This window comes from Argiope bruennichi, chromosome 7 (assembly GCF_947563725.1).
Source record: "Argiope bruennichi chromosome 7, qqArgBrue1.1, whole genome shotgun sequence".
NCBI lineage: Eukaryota > Metazoa > Arthropoda > Arachnida > Araneae > Araneidae > Argiope > Argiope bruennichi.
The window spans coordinates 67,156,228-67,174,744 of record NC_079157.1 but is presented as its reverse complement, the minus strand read 5'-3'; the positions used below and the strand labels follow the sequence as shown (position 1 = coordinate 67,174,744).

At 30.7% G+C, this 18,517-nt stretch overlaps 1 protein-coding gene across 1 annotated transcript in view; it reads left to right on the top strand.

Moving 5' to 3' along the window:
- LOC129976135 (rho-related GTP-binding protein RhoU-like) overlaps positions 1–5,800 on the top strand; it is a 32,376-nt gene extending 26,576 nt beyond the window's left edge. Inside the window, exon 3 of the mRNA XM_056089544.1 lies at positions 2,277–5,800. Coding sequence (XP_055945519.1) covers positions 2,277–2,762 — 486 coding nt within the window. The 3' untranslated portion in view covers positions 2,763–5,800. The remainder of the gene's footprint in view (positions 1–2,276) is intronic.
- The last annotated feature ends 12,717 nt before the right edge of the window (positions 5,801–18,517 follow it).

Below are 18,517 nucleotides of genomic sequence, written 5' to 3'. Positions count from 1 at the left end.
AGGAAACCTGATTCACCGATATTACAAATACTTTAATCTTCTCGGCGATGACGTCGAAACGTAATAATGATTGCATATAACTTTCATAATAAACTCATCTTGTTCTCTACTCTTGCCATTTTTATGGTCCATCGGAGCTTGAAAAAAAATGGTTCTCGTATGTTTCTAATATGTAGTCTAAATCAGGGGTCCCATTCTTAAATTAAATGAAATAGAATTTCCCAAGGGCATATAATGAAAATGTCAATTTTTCAAAGTCATTGCGTGGTGTTTTTCTTCCTTTTAACAAGAGTCAGCAATTGTTTCGAATAATGTGCCCAGCGAAATAAATATTTAATGTATTTTAAATCCCAAATTTTTGTTCGTTTTATAGAACACTTGAGGCAGTAAAAATGAAAACGTGACCAAATTTCAATGCATTTTCATAAGTCAAAATCCAGTATATAACCTGAACACTGTAAATGTTCGCAGACATTTAATTTTATGTATTTATTACATACGACTAACGATGTATTTCTTCTTTGTTCTTCTTCAACATTTTGTATAACAAAATCTGCATAAATGCTGACAGAACTTATTTAAGAGAATCTTACAACACGATCTTGCGTAATAAACTTGCTCCAAAGCATAAAAATGATGTATTATTATTTTGGATGATAAGAGACTTATTTATTTGACTTTATTAACTTTACTTAACTTTTGACTTTATTTATTAACTACTAGATTTTGTTCATTTAAATTCAAAGTCATATTTCATGCAGAAAATCCACATACATTTTAAAGTATATTTATCAGATTTTATGTATTAGAATATATATTTAGATTCATAATCATCAAAATGGTCTGAGTTATCAAAGTCGAAATACAGTGTCAATTTAAATATAAAACATAATATACTCAATGCTTTTAGAAAATGTAAATTATATTAATTTCTTAAAAATTTATTTCCAATTTCTGTCATTTAATACGAAAGAAAGACTTGCCAAAAATTTTATTTTCATCAATTATTTGTTTACAGTTTTTTTTTATCATCATTATGAGGCTTATGAATGGAAGTTTCTACTAGCTCATTGCACAAGAAATTAAATTTTCTATTTTATTTAATTATAAAATAAATTCTGCAAGCTGGGTACATTTTTTATTATTGCTGATTTAGTACATAGCGTGTTCACTTTAATTTTGTCTAACAATTAATTTCTAAATCATTGAAGATAAAATATATTTCCAATTGGGAAAAATGTTTTAAAAGATGTAAAGAATTATGTTTCAGGCTATTTTATCCAATAAATATGGCGCAGAAAATTACGATGTCTACATTTTTTTATATATCCCCTAAATCCTAATTGTCATTGTTGATAAAATATTCTTTATACTCTTGCATTTTAAATAAAGAAATTTTATTCTTCGACGACAAAAACTAATAGAATTATGACACTTTGAATTTCATTATTTTGAGTAAATTAATGCTTGATTTGAGTGGCAATCTCTGTGAATGTATTGAATTGAGCATATTTGCTGTAAATATCCAACTGCAAACATTATCTTACTTCTGTAGAATCAAATAAGGAAATAATATATTTTTCAACTACTACAGTATTCTAAATAGTTGATGAGAAAACAATATCAGTTTAGAGTTCAAGCAAATCTCACGCGCTGATTATCAAAGGTTTTTGCCAAACTTTTCAAGTATAAACGTTTCCTGAATCATTTGGTAATAAACATACGAATTAGTTTTGGAACATTCTAAAAACATTTTTTGTATTTGCCAAACTTTTCAAGTATAAACGTTTCCTGAATCATTTGGTAATAAACATACAAATTCAATTTTGGAACATTCTAAAAACATTTTTTATAAGCAGAATCATATTTAGGTATCCGATACACATTCATAGAATATGTAGGAACAGTCTCGGTAAATATATTGAATGGAGCATATATGCTATAAATATTCATCTGATGATTACTTTCCTTCTGCAGAATCAATTAATGAAATAAAGTTTTGCAACTACATATTATTCTGAATGATTAAAGAGATAACAATACCAACAGTTCACCATTCAAGCAAATCTCATGTTCTGTTTATAAAAGGTTTTTACCAAACTTTTCAAATACAAAAGCTTTTTGAATCATTTGGTAATAAACACACAAATTAGGTTTGGAACACTCTAAAAATCTTTCTTATAAGTGGAATCATATTTAGATGTCTAATATAGATTAAACAGACATTTTGGCATCTAATATATTAAAAAATTATTGACAATTTTCTATTCTTGCAGGATGATTTCGATGCTTTGCGTCCTCTCTGCTATCCTCACACGGACGTCTTCCTCCTCTGTTTCAGTGTGGTCTACCCTACCTCTTTCTACAACATATTCGAAAAATGGATATATGAAGTAAGGCATTACTGTCCAAAGGTACCCATAGTGTTGGTGGGAACCCAAAGCGATCTCAGAACGGACATTAATGTTCTGATTGAACTTGCCGAATACAAAGAAGAACCTGTGAGTGTGCAGCAAGCCAAGCACCTTGCTGCTAAGATTGGTGCTGTAGCGTACATAGAATGCTCTGCTATGACTCAAAGAAATCTGAAGGAGGTCTTCGATACGGCATTGATGGCTGCCTTGAGAACTCCCAAGTTCGATTCCATGAGCAATGGCGTATGTCCTCAGGGTAAATCCAACTGTGATCCAAACCACAAGAAGTGCTCGTCTAGTCAGAAAAGACGAAAGAAAGGATTGAGAAAATTGTGGTGTTTTTCTTGAATCTTGTGTGATATGTTATGCTGTTCTTTCAGAGTTTTTTTAAATGTTAAATGAATGTTTAAAATGTGCGATGGATGGAAGAAGAAGACGTTTTAACTTATTGCCCAACACTGTTATTTTTTGTGCGTGGAACCTTGTTTTTTTTTTATGTGTGTTTTACTTTGTTACTTACATTATTTTTTAAAAAATACTTCTGGTATGATGGTGAAATAGAAATTCATTTTTTTAGAATAGTATTTTATTTTAGCAAATTTTTGTTAGGGAAAAAGTTATTTTTTAACTATTGTATTAATATGTCACACTTTTGTATATGATTTTTTTGAAGAAATTTTCTTTTGTCAAATCTCGTTACAAAGCCAACTCACAATATTGAATACTGATCGCAGCTGTCTCTAGTGAAGAAGTTTATTGTCATTACGTGCTAAAATAATAGCAAGTAATAACAATAATAAATCATCATATTTTCAAAAGAAATTTATAACTTTTATTATCGTAATTATTTACTTCTTAAAATAAAATTTTAAAAAAAACTTTTTGAGATATGAATGGAACAATCTATGTTTTTAAACACTAAAATTATTCTCAATAAGCTAATAAATTCAATTTCTCAGAATATAGATTTTTTTTTGTACTCTCAGAGATGTTCACAAAACAATTGTGGGGATTGATATGCAATTACAGCTTATTAAAACCATTAGATAGTTGAATAATTGACTTAACACATGGAAATTGACTCATTTCAATTTAGTTTAACTTCCTGTTTTAAAGCTAACCAAAGATTATTCTGAAACGGATTACGTAATTTTGAACTAAGGTCATATAATGGAGCCAGCACCTACAAAGTTAACCCTATTCTCCAAATTTCTTTACCACAGTAAAATGAAGACGACAGATTTAGTGTTCGCCAGTCACATATACGGCGGAACTTCCGGTATATCAGACCAGTTTTATCGAACCTGAAACCTTAACAGTAAGCCATACCTGCCTTATACCATAATAAATAAGTAACGTTCGATTGGATAGTTAGAAAAGTACTTTTAATATATATATATACAAGAAATAAAGAGAATAAGGTCGGAATGTAAATACAATTTGAAAGAAATGTAGTCGTAGTAAAATACAAAATCCTTTTACTTTATCTCGCCAAATGATCTTTAATCTTTAAACAGGAAAAAATATTATTAACATTAACATTTTAAAGATGAATTTTTTTAGCAGTTTCCAAACCATGACCAGCTGGAATTATTACACGCAAAAGTGGTGCATTCAAAAAAAGGGAGGGGGGGGGAGTTTGATAGTAGATTTTATTCTTTCAACACGTGATTTACAACGTGGATTTTAGCTAACACAGCAGCTATTGGAGGTTTTCGAAAAGTGCAGATGCACATTATTTCGAATTCACTTTCACACACGAATGTAGAGGTGCTTTTATCTTTATATCAAAATAAAACTGCCTTTATTTTTGAATTAAAACATAAGATCATATATTTTTAAAACTAAAATGGCAATTAAAAAATTAATTTTAAAGGTGCGCATTAATGAAATTTATCATATACATTAATACAAAAACACTAGAAATCAGCAAATTGTAAACAGATATTCGTTACAAAAAAATAAATTAATGGTGTATACTTTTTATTACATAAATATTTTTAACATTAATATATCTTTAAAAATGTTTTTATTATCAAATGGTGGCAAATTATCATGTGTGTTGAAGGCTACGTTAGTAGAATAATAAGTTTCTGTTTGATCGTTTTCTTTCAGATGACAATGATATTACCCATAGTTCCTTTTTATAGCTTTTCTTATCATGTTTGTATATGTTATTGTTTATTGATATTAACTCATTTACTAAAAAGATTTCTTTAAAGAAAGACTTTATCATATTTATTAACCGAAAATATTACCATGATGAACAGGCAAATATTCATTAGACTATGGCATTTTATGAGAATTTTGTTGTTGTTGTAATTGTTCCATTTGTGAGGCAGCAGTTGTTGACAAACTTAAATGCTGAGATTTATATTTGGCACAGTTCACATATACTTTTCCGTACATTATCTATATTGTTAAATATTTTGTAAAGAAAACCATTTATTCATCGAAGGAAAAATAACCTTTGGAAGATAAAATATTGAACTTATTGACGTTTTGTCACGACAGCAAGATAAATCACTCATTAACCTAAATTCTAATATTCACTATGAAAGTGTTAAAAAGAAATATGTCACGCTATCTATTCTATTTTATTGATGAACTAATTATGTTTCACGAGAGGATTAATATTGTTAATTCTAATAATCTCTTTCAGAAAGAGGATATGACAATTGTGGAACATAATGGCACTTAATAAAAATCTTCCTATTTAATAAAAATCTTCACCATCTTTTGTATAAAAAATTATTACTTTATGAGTTTTAGATTCCAATAGAAATAAACAATTTATTCGGGATTCGCCATTTTGTTTTCTCAAGTGCAGTTTACAAGAGTTTAAAGCATTACCTCAAGCCATTTTCAGAATCTTTTAAATCACGCTCATTTTCGTTCTTCCCCTTACTGCTGAATGAATAATAGCATTTGGTCAAGCGTCATGGATGACTTCATTTCGTTCACACGGAAATGCGTGACTTAAATAACAGACGGAAGAATACGATTAATAGTGTATATTTGAAACGAATGAAGAATGCTGCAATCTTATATATGTATAAGCAATAAATACGTGTTTATAAAAATGTTAAATTTGTTCCTTGAAAATTTTATGATATAAAATGTTTTAAGCTGCAAGTATTTTGTTGAAAAAAGAATTATATCAAATTAAAACAATCTGTGATGAAATTTGCTACAAAATAAAATAATAGTTTATTGTTATTTATTCAAATGTTTGAAAATGAATTTTGAATTTTGCTAAATTCAAATCTTTTTGTGAATATGTAAGTATAAAATGCAAAATAAATAACATAAAAATTTTATACATTGAATAAAATTATGTAATTTGAAAAAAACCAGTTATAATAAGAGATATTTGTTATTTATTTATCATTTGAAAAGCTACTTAAAACAACTGAATTGTTTCACAAAAATCACAAAGCTTTTTGCTTTTGAAAACTAATAATCAAGCTTATTTAATTGTTCTTGTGCCGTTTTACAACCTAAATTTTTCACAAAAAAATTTAACATTTTTAAATAAATATCAATACAGTGGTGTTTACTTTTAAAATTGAATTTTTAATTTTTAGATACCTAAATTTGTTTATTTATTCCTTTATTTTTGTGAATTTACAAATTTGTACTGTTTCTTTTTACTGTGAAAACCGAGTTATTATTTATCCACCAATAAATTATTTTTCACTGAATATTGTCGAATTTATTATAACTTAAAATTATTGTTACGAAACCAAAATTTTAAATGATACATGTATGAAAGCGCAAGTAAAACTTATATCCAAATATTTTTTATTTAAGTTTTATATCAAAAATAACTTATCATTAATTTAATAACTAAATCATAATAAATATCATTAACTTAATATCATAATAAATATCATTAACTTAATATCATAATAAATATCATTAACTTCATATCATAATAAATATCATTAACTTAATATCATAATAAATATCATTATCATTAACTTAATAACTTAATCATAATAAATAACTTATCATTAACTTAAAATCTATATCAAAATATTTTTTATTTAAATTTTACATTAAAAATAAATTATCGATATAGTAAAATCTGTATCAAATATTCTTTTTTGAAGTTCGTCAGACAACTAAAATTCAGCGACCTTATAATATACGTTTGTTTGAATAAATTCAATGGAATCACTGTGCAACATATCGAATATTTCTTTTAGATACACAACATTAAAAAAAAAGAATTGAAGTGGTTCAGAAATTTAGTAATATAAACCAGCTCGAGTGATCTCCACACAACTTTCTCACTCTCTCATTAAGAAGTCATTCTTGAGTACACATTGGCTTACAATAGTTACAAAATATTAACTTTTTGCGAGAATTTAGCATTTTAATTGAATCTTCTGAGACAATTAATTTTTGGCATGCGTTTAATAGTATCCAAAAACCGAATTTGTGTTTTAGACATATTTTTCTCAACCGATTAAAACCAATATTTGATTCTAAACTGCACTTGCAGTCACAAAATCTCGTATCAAATTTGTTATATTAAGTCATTAGTTTAGAGTTATCACGTTAAGATGATTCTGAAATTACAGACCGACAGATGGTCAGTTCCTTGTTAGATTTGGTTCAAAATTTGATAGGTGTTTACATTATAGATGTTAAATCAACGTACCAAATATTATCTATCCAGCTCTCTTCGTTTTGTAATTATCGTGTTATATTCGGGCATCCGGATCAGATTTTACTCAAAATTTGAGAGAAATATGCAAATTTGGTGTACAAACCGTATACCGCATTTCAATCATCTAGCTCAGAAAGTTTTTGAGTTATCATTGTCACACACAGAAAGACCGATATGCTCTTTAAATGTGTTTTTCGAACTCAGGGTCTAAAACGTGGGGATTCGTCAAAATCTGGAATTCGAATTTTTTGACAATTACTATATTTTCTCTGTGTTACGTATACGAGAAAGTAAAAATGAAAGAAAAATGCGCACTTTAATTATTTAACAAAGAATATTATTCAAGATGATAAAAACATAGTAGCATTTATATCATACAATTTCAATTCATAATAAAAGTTTAATATCATCTTTAAATAGCAATTCTCATGCGTTCATGTTTTCCATATTGAACTTAAACGGAAAAGAGCTTTATATAAGGAGCAAATAATACGTTATAAATTTGCAAATAAATTTAATTAATAATTTTTATTATTTTATTTTTAATAATTTGTTTGGTGGGATAGATACATTTCCATCACCTATTCAGCTTCAAATTTATTATAAATCACCAAATAATATATTTTATTTTATTATAAAACAATTTATACAATATATAAAATAAATTTTTAGAAAAGAAACAATTTAAACCGTTATGAAAGACAAAATTAACTGAACCACACAAACTTAATTACAGTAGCGCCAATATTTCATTAATACTTTTTGATTTATATATATATATTTTTGTTTTCACTTTTTTACATATTTATCATTGGGGTATAAACATTGTCAGTTGGATGAAAAATTTAAATAAAATATTAAACAATAGAACTAGGAGTAGGGTTTTCATTTTTTGATGGTTTAAAACAGATTTTATGATACATAAAAAGCTAGGTTAAAAATGGGATAGATTTAAACCCATCTAACTCCAAAGACATATAGTGAGCTTTTTTCAGAATCAGGAAATTTCAATGGAGAAATAGATTTTATATATGAAATAAAATTTCTGCGTAATGACTAAAACTTTCCACATAAAAATTATTGAATCAAAACACGACCTATTAATTTCGTTCGTAAGAAATAATATAAATCAAATAACGAAAAAATAATGTTTCGCTGATTCTTACTGCAATAGAAGTTCTCGGGAAAACTGGAAATCGTTTATAAGAAGCGGAATTAAACTTGCCAGTGATTCATACGTTATTTCCAGCTTTTGTTCGAAGAAACCGTTTCCGAACTTTTTAAAATTCAATTTGGCTTTAAATGTCTTATTGTAAGTATGGATCCTAAATCTTAATTTTTATTTGTGAAAAAATATAATCTATACTTATAATAAAGCTCAATGTGTGTGTGTGTGTGTGTGTGTGTGTTGGCGCTCTACAGGCCAGACCGTTTGACCTACAGCTACCAAATTTGGTACATGTATACCTTGGAGGTTCGGAATGTGCACCTGGGGTTCCTTTTTTCGAATTTTTAATTAGAATTTTAATTATTAATTAAAAACTAACTTTCTTGCCAAAAAAATCTTCCATTTTTCCCACCGCCAACTTTTCCGCCAAATGAGTAAGGCTTCAGTTTTTTTTCTCCCAACAGTAATGAGGCTAGGGTTAATATTTTTCGGCGGATTGTTTCAAACGATTCTGTTTATTTTCTTAATGTTTTATGCATTTAAAATTAAACATTGTTAATTAATCCATGTTTCAGATTCATTCTGAAGTACTTTTGAATTAAAATAACACATAATAAAGGAAATTAAAAATGTATAATCTGCATAGCGTTACCCCAACTGGCGTAGAAAAATTCACGCATTTGCGTTACCTGAGCTGGCGAAGAAAATTCACGCATTTGCGTTACCTGAGCTGGCGTAGAAAATTCACGCATGCGCATTCTGATTGTTGCCATGACAACCGTTATCAAAGGACGATTTAAATTATTTTTAGGTTAGTTGCATGGTTTTGTAAGTAAATTGTATTTATGTTAGTTATATATTTTTTGTATATGCTTATAGTTTTAAGTACATCGTTTTTTAAGTAGTTTTTTAAACCTGTTTTCGACCGATTATTTTAAACGATTCATTTTATTTTCTTAAAGTTTGATGCATTTAAAATGAAACATTGTTAATAAATCGATCTGTTCATGATGAATCTGAGAAAATTTTGTTGACAAATTCTTGAGATATTACATAACTTAAGAAAGATATTCTTTAGTGCCCATAAAGTTTAAACGCTCAGTGACTCTATTATCAGTAATCATATTATTAAAAAAAATTGCTTTGTTTCAGTAAAAAATTTTATTATATTAATTGCAGATTAATCATTTACACTTTAATTTAAAGCATAAATTCTACGAGGGGTAACAGAAAATTAGAGAGATACATATGACGTTATGACTGAAGGCCTTTATAATATTATGAGTGAATTATATGACTATCAAAATTTGAAGTTTTAAAATATTTTGCTGAAGAATCTATTAAAGTTGGAATTGCATAAAATATTTAATTATTAAAATTTTAACGAACATTAAGATTGGCGAACCGGCTGGTCGCCAAAGGCGGCTACTAATTTATAAAAGACGTAGAAAAAGAAAGGATAAATAGAAACGCGAAAGAAAAAAAAAATGGCAAATATGGAACTTTCCGTTTTGGAAAAATTCTTGCTATTTATACAATTTTTATTTTTTCGTATCCGCAGCATGGAGAAAGCATAGGTAATAATAATAATAATAATTAAAAAAAAAAAAAAATTGGAAATCGAGATTTTGACGAATTTCCAGCTTTCAGACCTTTTTGAGTTCAAAAATCACATTTTTAGAAAATGTAATCTGTCTGTAGATGAACAAACTAAACAAACAAAAACAACACACAAGAAAGCAAAGAAAACTCAAAAACATTTTGAGCTAGACCGTTGAAATTTGGTATACGATCTTTACACCGAATTTGTAGATTTCTATCGAAATTTGAGCAAACTCCATCTTGTCTGCCCTACTATTCGAATATAAGTGAACACAATAATTACAAAACGGAGAAAGCTAGATAAATAAAATTCGGTGCACAGATTTAACATGGATAGTGTAGACATTTGTCAAAAATTTGAGCCAAATTCAAAAAGAGGTTGGCCATTTGTTGGTCTGTACTTTCAAAAATATGTAAACACTATAACTTAAAAATTAAATGACTTTAATATATCGAATTAAATGTATTTTTTGCCACTATAAGGGTAGCTTTGTGTCAAGTTTTTGTTTCAATCGGTTGGTTATATTTAAAACGCGGTGGCGTCCTGACATAGGGGTAGCGCGTCTTCTCCGTGATCTGGGCGTCCCGGATTCGATTCCCAGTTCGGACATGGTTGTTCTTCTTCTGTGTTCTATCTGTGATGTGTATGATTGTGCCCCCCCCTCCTTGTAAAAAGAGGTTGTGCAAGCGAATGTGACGCATGAAGTAGCTAAGTCGTACTCTTGGCTCTAGTTGGTGCTAATGAAAAAACAAAAGACCCTCACTCGGCTTAAATCGCTGATAGATAACTGTCAGCGGGCTTATAAAGTGCCATATGTCACAACAACAACAGTATTTAAAACACAAATTTCGGTTGCTATAAACTGCATGCTAGGGATTAACCGCCAAAAAACTCGCCAAGTATCACGCGATAGATTCAGTAAAAATTCTAAATCTATCCCAAAGATTCATATTTCGTAATTATTATACGCCAATGGAAAGCAATGCATTCTCTGAGATAATGAGAGAGTTTGGGAATATCAGTCACGCTGGTTATAGTAAATTATTTTGATTATTGAAATTTTTTTAAGTGTTTTAACCCTGGCATAGTTGAAAATGATGAAAACTTTGCTGTGTGTAAGCATTTTTTCTATACTAAAATTACTATGAATTGAATTATTTTCCAGGTATCTTTAAGTTCGATATAAAGAAATTTGACTGCATTCCGAATTTTTCATTCTTTGTTTTTTATTTTAACCTGTAAACGAAATACTTTGTTCATAAAAATCCATTTCAAACTAAAATATTCGATATTCATCCACGGTAAACTACTGTAGACGCTTCGAAACAAAAATTCAAAAAAATAAAATCAGAGTTGTAATTGAATCTACACAGAATCATTTACATTGATGCATCTAAGAATCATATTCAAGATTTTACTTTTTGATTTATAATTTTCTTCTTATAAATTTCAAGTTGATTTTTCCTTCGTGGGAAGGTCGCGTGCTAGTTGTTTTCTCAATCATAAGAGACAATTTTCCGTCGTAGCAGATGATATTTTTCTTTTCCTTAGATTTTCCGAGAAACTGAAAAAAAAAAATCTTAGCACGTGGGCTCTATTCTTGGAAAAAATAATATATTCTTTTATGAGACGTGGGCGTTTCTTGGAAGATTTTACTTTGCGATTGAAACTTTTGTTGATTTTCTCTCTTGCTTTTTAAATACAAGCGCAAGTAAGAAAACATTTCTCAGAGGTTAGTTGATTTTTGTCGGCAAACAGGATCAACTTCTAAAATTAATGACAATTGAAAACTTAAATTATTTCCTTAATTATAGATCCTTAGATTATTCGGAAGTATTATTCAATTAAAAAATTATTATTCTTAAAGTCAAAATTATTGTAATGCCAACGAATTGAATGAAGTAGTGAAAATTAAATTTGAAATTAATGTTTTTTTCTCAATTATTAACACATTTTACGCTGACTGTTACCCTCGCAAACACTGATATTTAACATTTTTTGAGAACCATTCATCACATTTTTTTTCTTTTATTAAAATGTAACTTCAATTGCTTTTTTGCAAATCGATTCGTATAATATCTATCATCCGTAATGTAAAATACTTTAAAAATAGTAATCTTTTTCGGTCCGCAAATTCTCACTGATTGAAAAGTATTGATGGACATTTTTTGATGACCTTGCTTTTCTTTCTTTCGACGAAATCACATTTTTCAAAAAAAATAATGTCGATCTGGAATTTTTACAAGTTATTATCTTTAATGTTGCATATACTTGAGAGGTAATTCAGCAATTTCGTCCAATTTTTTTAAAATTCAAAATCTTTCTCTAATTCGCATTTAAAGAAATGTATTTATGACCTGATTAAACTTTCGTAACGTTTGACATCTCATTAAAATTATACGAATTTTGTTAAAATTTCTTTCACTTACGGCAATAGCTTTTTATTCAGAAGCAGAAAAGAAACGTTTTAACTTTCCACCCTTTCCTTCCTTCTGTTACACATTCGGAAACAAACTTAGAAGAGTGTTTTGGAAAATCATTCAACAATTTAAGCCAATAAAATTGTTGTTATCTATTTGTCCATCTCAAAACACAGTTCTATTGGATGATAAGATGAAAAATATTTTAGTTCACCGATAAGAATATTTATCATTTAATTTTAGGCAAATTAAAGAAATTTGAAGGGATTTTTTTTTAATTCCAAAATTAAGTAGAAATTTCTAAAAGTTGAAAAAAAATGTTAATTTAACTAAATTTTGGATTTTATTTTTCATTTAATAGGATGGCGACACGAAGCGACATTTCTTTTTTGTCGTGTGACTATTTTAAGCCAAGTTTTTACACAGTAGCTTCTGAGGGTAAAGATCCCTGAGCCCCCGAGGGCAGAAGTTTGACTTCTAGCTCATATAAAGAAGAAACACGCACACACTCGCTTGCATAACCCCTTTTCACAAGAGGGGGGGGGGGGCTCATTCACGCACTTCACAGATAGAACACAGGGTAGAGAACAACCATGCCCGAACCGGGACTCGAACCCATGACGCCCAGAACACGGGCAAGACTCGCTACCCCTATGCCAGGACACCAGCAAGAAGTGATATATTATAATAAATAAATAAAATTGTTGAATCTTATTAAGTTGAGATTTAAAGAAAAATAAAAGCCACTTTTAATCATTAAAAAATCCTCATAACATACGACCAAATAGGTAGTTTGATTGTGATTGTTTCTTGAGAAATAATGAAAAAATAGGAAAGTTACTATAATATGGCCATTAATTTTCGATGATACTTTAATATTTGCTATTTTATATGGATTATTAATCTCTTCCCCCCGGGTGCCACCTCAAGAATGGGGATGAGAGGTTTTCGGTATGATGATTGGTTCTCACTGATTGAGTAAGTACAAATATAGGGCTGGTATTATGGAGAAATGGTATGGGGTTGGCTACTTTCTACCAATGACAGGATGTGCTTCTTATGGAAGTGGCTGTTTTGTGGTTGGTGATAATCCATAGGGCACAAACATAATTTCCGTTAATGCTGTACGGTGTCCGGTCATTCAAATTCATCTGGATCCATCTATCCGTCCCTTAGGGTGGCATGGAGTAGCCTTTCTTAATTACCTGGACTATTATCTGATTATTTAGAGGAACATGTTTTGCCATGGGATTTTTCAAAATTATAGAAACATCATAATGAAGCTCCAATTCAAATTTTTTATTTCAATTCATTTTTTAGCTAATGCATTTGGAAATAATGTTATTGGATATGCAGATTTTTTTTACACTTTTTAAAGTTTAGTTTATTGTAAGAATTAATTTAATCTTTTAATTTGAGATCAAATAACGAACTTCAACGAGATGGCAACATGTTGATCAAAGCTAATTTTTTCATGCAAGTATAACATGCCGGTGAAAGTTAAATTTTATTTATACTTTGTCTAAAATATATTGTTAAAGTATATGCTTAAAATATTTTTAAATTTGTAAAAATTTAAAAAATAAAACAGCAAAGCGATAGGTATCATAGAGCAGATAAGCTTTTGAATTTTAAGATGATGCAAAAAATAACTTCTACAATGTTTTTGGAAAATATCGCGAAAAAACGCCAAAATTTCGCTTGATTTTTAATAAATTAGAATTTTAATTATCCCACCCTAAATAGTACACATTCCCGCCCCCCAAATTATATATAAGAAAAGAAACGCTAGATCAATCGAATGCGTAGAAAGCCAGCGATAGACACATGTGCATGCATTCATCTTTATTATAAGCTAAGATGTCATATTTTATACCTGCGCGTGGGTGTTATGATAAATCATACTATCCCGCCACAAGCGCAATTAATATTACAGTGATGACAGGTAAAAATAATTGAAAAAGAATGACACGCTCTGGCTATTCATAGAATGATAAGAAAGTGAATATAAAAATCTAAACAACTTAATACTTCGAGAAACAGGTGATTTTGACCGGGTAATGGTAATTAATTAGTGCGCAGGTGCAGGAAAGGTTTAGTGATAGCACTAGTATGTAAATTTTATCATCTTTTTAAAAGGCAGGTGATTTTAAATGAGTTGTGATTCATTCAAAAATATTGTCATTAATTCAAATTACAAAGTATATTAATAATACACAAGTATTAATATTAGTTACTACAGAAGTGCCTACTCTTTTGAAAGATATTAAACAGCGTAATGGTTAATGATTCCAGGAATTTTTTTTTAATATTTCAGTTTTGTATGTTCCTTTTTTATAAGATGCAAAATCAGTGGCGGATTTATTTTTCTAGGCAGTGAATATAATAAAACTCTTCTTTTAATAAGATGGCCAATTTAGTTTCATACTTTAGAACATTTTTAACTCATTAATGGTCATTATTTTTGATTAATACATTCTTTATTTTATTGCCTTTGTGAATACGCATTTGCATTTATTTATCTTTTGTGGCTCTATATTGCTTGGCGTTAATTAGGTTAATATATTCTCTACATTGTCGGTTTGGAAAGTCAGCCATCTAACTCTTCGATACGGATTTAAACCATAAAAAATGACCGGACTGCCTCAACAGCAACATTGGCGGGAACTGTAGTTGAGTCCTAAGGGCCGTCACCGGCCACGGTACAACCTTCCCCGAAGGAAGTACGTCCCGTCATCGATGGGAGGAGTCAGATCCCCCACCTATTAGTATACTCTCCAGGGTGGCGAGATCCAACCACCATGCCGGAAGCATCTCATCCTCATTTCGAGGTGCCCCCCGGGGGGTTTGTCGGTTTGGAAATGATGAGTTCTGGACTAACTATTCGTATTTTTGCTGGAGGGTATTTGAAGAATGTCAATTTCAGCACTATATATATAACACCTCACAACCCTTGTTCCTTGGCAAATAAGGATAGTATATCCTTTTATTGTGAAACCATTCTGTAAACACATTTCCTAGAATAATACCGGGAATTTGAGAAACGACGTTTTCACTTTTCCATGACTAAATCGGATTTTGACTACAAGTAGTATAAATCAACATCATATCTAAATGTTTTTTATTACTGAAATACAGGAGAACCATAAATTGGTGCAAACTTCAAAAAGTATAATTCGGTTTTAATGGCGACCAAAATATGCCAAGAAAAAATTTCGTCAAATTATAAAAATATACTCCAGTACGCTATATAGTTTGACGACTGAAATCGCCAAACTGGCGAAATTTTTTCTTGGCTCATTTTGGTCGTAATTACAACCGACAAATACTCTCCAAAAAATCATAATAAACCAACCGGAGTGGCCTCCCCAAAACTTTCTCGCATTCTCACTAAAAAACTTGTCATGCCAAAGAATGCCTTGCATGGCATTGGCGTACAATATTTACGAAATATTTACTTTTGGAGTGAATTCAGTATTATTCCTGATTGTCAAATTGGCGAGTTATTTGCCGATTAATTCATGGCATGGATTAATAGTATCTAAAAATCGAATTTGTGTTTTAGACACGTTTGGATACTATTAATGTGTTTTAGAACTTCTAGCAATCGATGAGGGACTTAAGACCATTTTACACGAAAATAATTATAAGGACCTTCGGATTCTTACTGATAGCCGCAGCTCAATGGAACACGTTAACAATTGGACCTATGTTGGAGATAAAGCAAGTTTGTCTATTCTTCAGAAGTTGAAGCTGATTTCACTCCAACATGATATTCATATCCAATGGATCCCATCTCATGTGGATCTACTTGGTAACGAAATAGCAGACAGGCTTGCAAAGAAAGGAAGCAGCCTAGCGACTTCATCTTCTGCTGAGCTCACATACTTAGAACTTTTCTCTCAGGCGAAATTCCTAAATAAGAAGAATTGGATGGTCCCCCCTACTCATGATTGGTATAAAGCCAATAAGCCGGGCCAGTCCTTAATTCTTCCTTGTGATAGAAAAACCAACACTTGCCTGTCGCGCCTTGCCAGTGGCCACCTTAAATGTCTTTTCTTTTCCCAGGGTGAAAAAGTTTACCTTCTTTGCCCGAAATGCTACCAACATCAGGCCTCTGCTGAACATATTCTAGACTGTTTAGGACTTCATTGGGGAGAAATTTATTCTTCTCCCTTTCTCGTTTTTGACTTTTTTCTTGTCAACGGATTTTTGGATTTTTTCTGACTAAGTCAGACCATGGAGATTAGCAACAACAACAACAATAATATCCAAAAATCGAATTTGTGTTTTAGACACGTTTTTTTCAACAGACTGAAACAAAACGACACTAGCAGTCACAAAATCCCGTACCAAATTTGATATATTTAAGTCATTTCATTTTTGAACGATCGCGTTTACATATTTCTGAAAGTAGATACCGGCAGATAGTCAACACGTAGTTGGATTTGGTTCAAGCAGTGTCTAGTGTTTACACTATAGATGTTAAATTTGTGTATCGAATTTTGTCTATTTAGCACTCTTAGTTTATAAATTATCTTATTATATTCGAAAAGATGGATTACTCTAAACAGATTTCGCTCAAAATTTGATAGAAATCTGAAAACTTGATGTAAAGACCGTATATCAAATTTCAACAGTCTAATTCAAAGCCTTTTTGAGTTATATTTTTCACAGACAGACAGACGGACATTTTCCAAAAAGCGTTTGTCGAACTCAAGGAGGTCTAAAACGTGGAGATTCGACAAAATCTCGAGTTCGATTTTTTTTTTTTTTGACGATTATTATATTTTCTCGTATACGTAGTATAGATAAAAAAGTAATGCTGGAAAAAAATTACGATTTACAAGAATATGTTTTAAAAGTTTTCGGATTTTTCCCTCATTAAAAGATTGATTTAAAAAATAAACGATAGATAGCGGATAGACGTCAAATTGAGACGGTTCATGCAAATCAAGATAACTATAAAACACAATACTGGAAATGGATCCATCATTAGGTGCCAGAGCGTGCTGACGTTACCGAGCATTTGTGGTTAAACTTTTCTCTAAGATTGGCGAATCTGTGAATATAGGATTGTGAAAGTTCCGCAAGGTTAAAGTAACCAAGGCAAATAAAAGCCCTATTTCATTGAATGGATATTGAATTTAGTACATCATTTTGAGGAATTGGATAATTTAGAGAATCATCCACGAAGTGGAAGATCACCAGTCTGTGTGAACCACGTCCCTGTTGTACAAAATGTCATAGGATATTTGGCAATCGAGACATTAACGGGAAGTAGCAGTGCACGTGAAGCTGAGATAGTGACGGGGATTAAGGAAACATCAGTCTGACGCGTTCTGCACGGAATCTTGAAACTGCTTCCGTACAAGATGCAAACATTTCATCAATTATTGCTAGCAGATTCCGATGAAAAACAGGCCTTTGCGATGTGGGTGCTTGCACAAATGGAACGTGGCCAACAATGGCTTCTGAACATCATGTGGACAGATGAAGTCTACTTTACATTGCACAGTGACGTCAATATGCAAAACAGTTGTATCTGGGCTACATCAAACCCTTGAGAGTACACTACCAAACCACTACATTTTACCGGGTTGTGACTGCTTGATGTAGTTTCATCGCATCCTTCATTCCGGGCCTTTTCTTTTTTGAAAAGCGTTGTTCGGTAAGCGGTTTGAAACCCTGTCCCGTCATTCCAGAACGATACCTTATGCTTTTGCGAAACCATATCGAGTCTGCTTTGCAGCAAAGACGTGCGTTACCTGCTGTCACCTTCACGCAGGATTGTGCCCCGTCTCAAGTTGCTTGTTCCGTCAAGACGTTCGTATTCACTTAAGTTGAGGATGTTAGATTAAGTGGTCCTCACGATCATTATACGTTACTCCAGCGAACTTGACTTCTGGTTGTGGGGATACCTAAAGTCTGGTGTCTACTGAGATTCTTCAGTCATTTTGGTTGAGCTGAAAAATGCCATTCAAAGGGTCATCGGTAGCATCGAGACTGATATGTTACACTCAGATGTTACGCGCCCCTCGTTTGCTTAGTACCAGTCATGTTGAACATCTCTTACTTTAAAATAAAACGAGTTAAGTTATTGCACTGTGTTTTCCCTATTTGCATAAACCATCTCAGTTTGACGAGTGAGCTAATTCTCGTTCTCTGAATGGGCGAGGAAGAATATATGAGTGTGAGAGAAAAGTTTGTGGAGAATATTGGTTAAAGCATGTG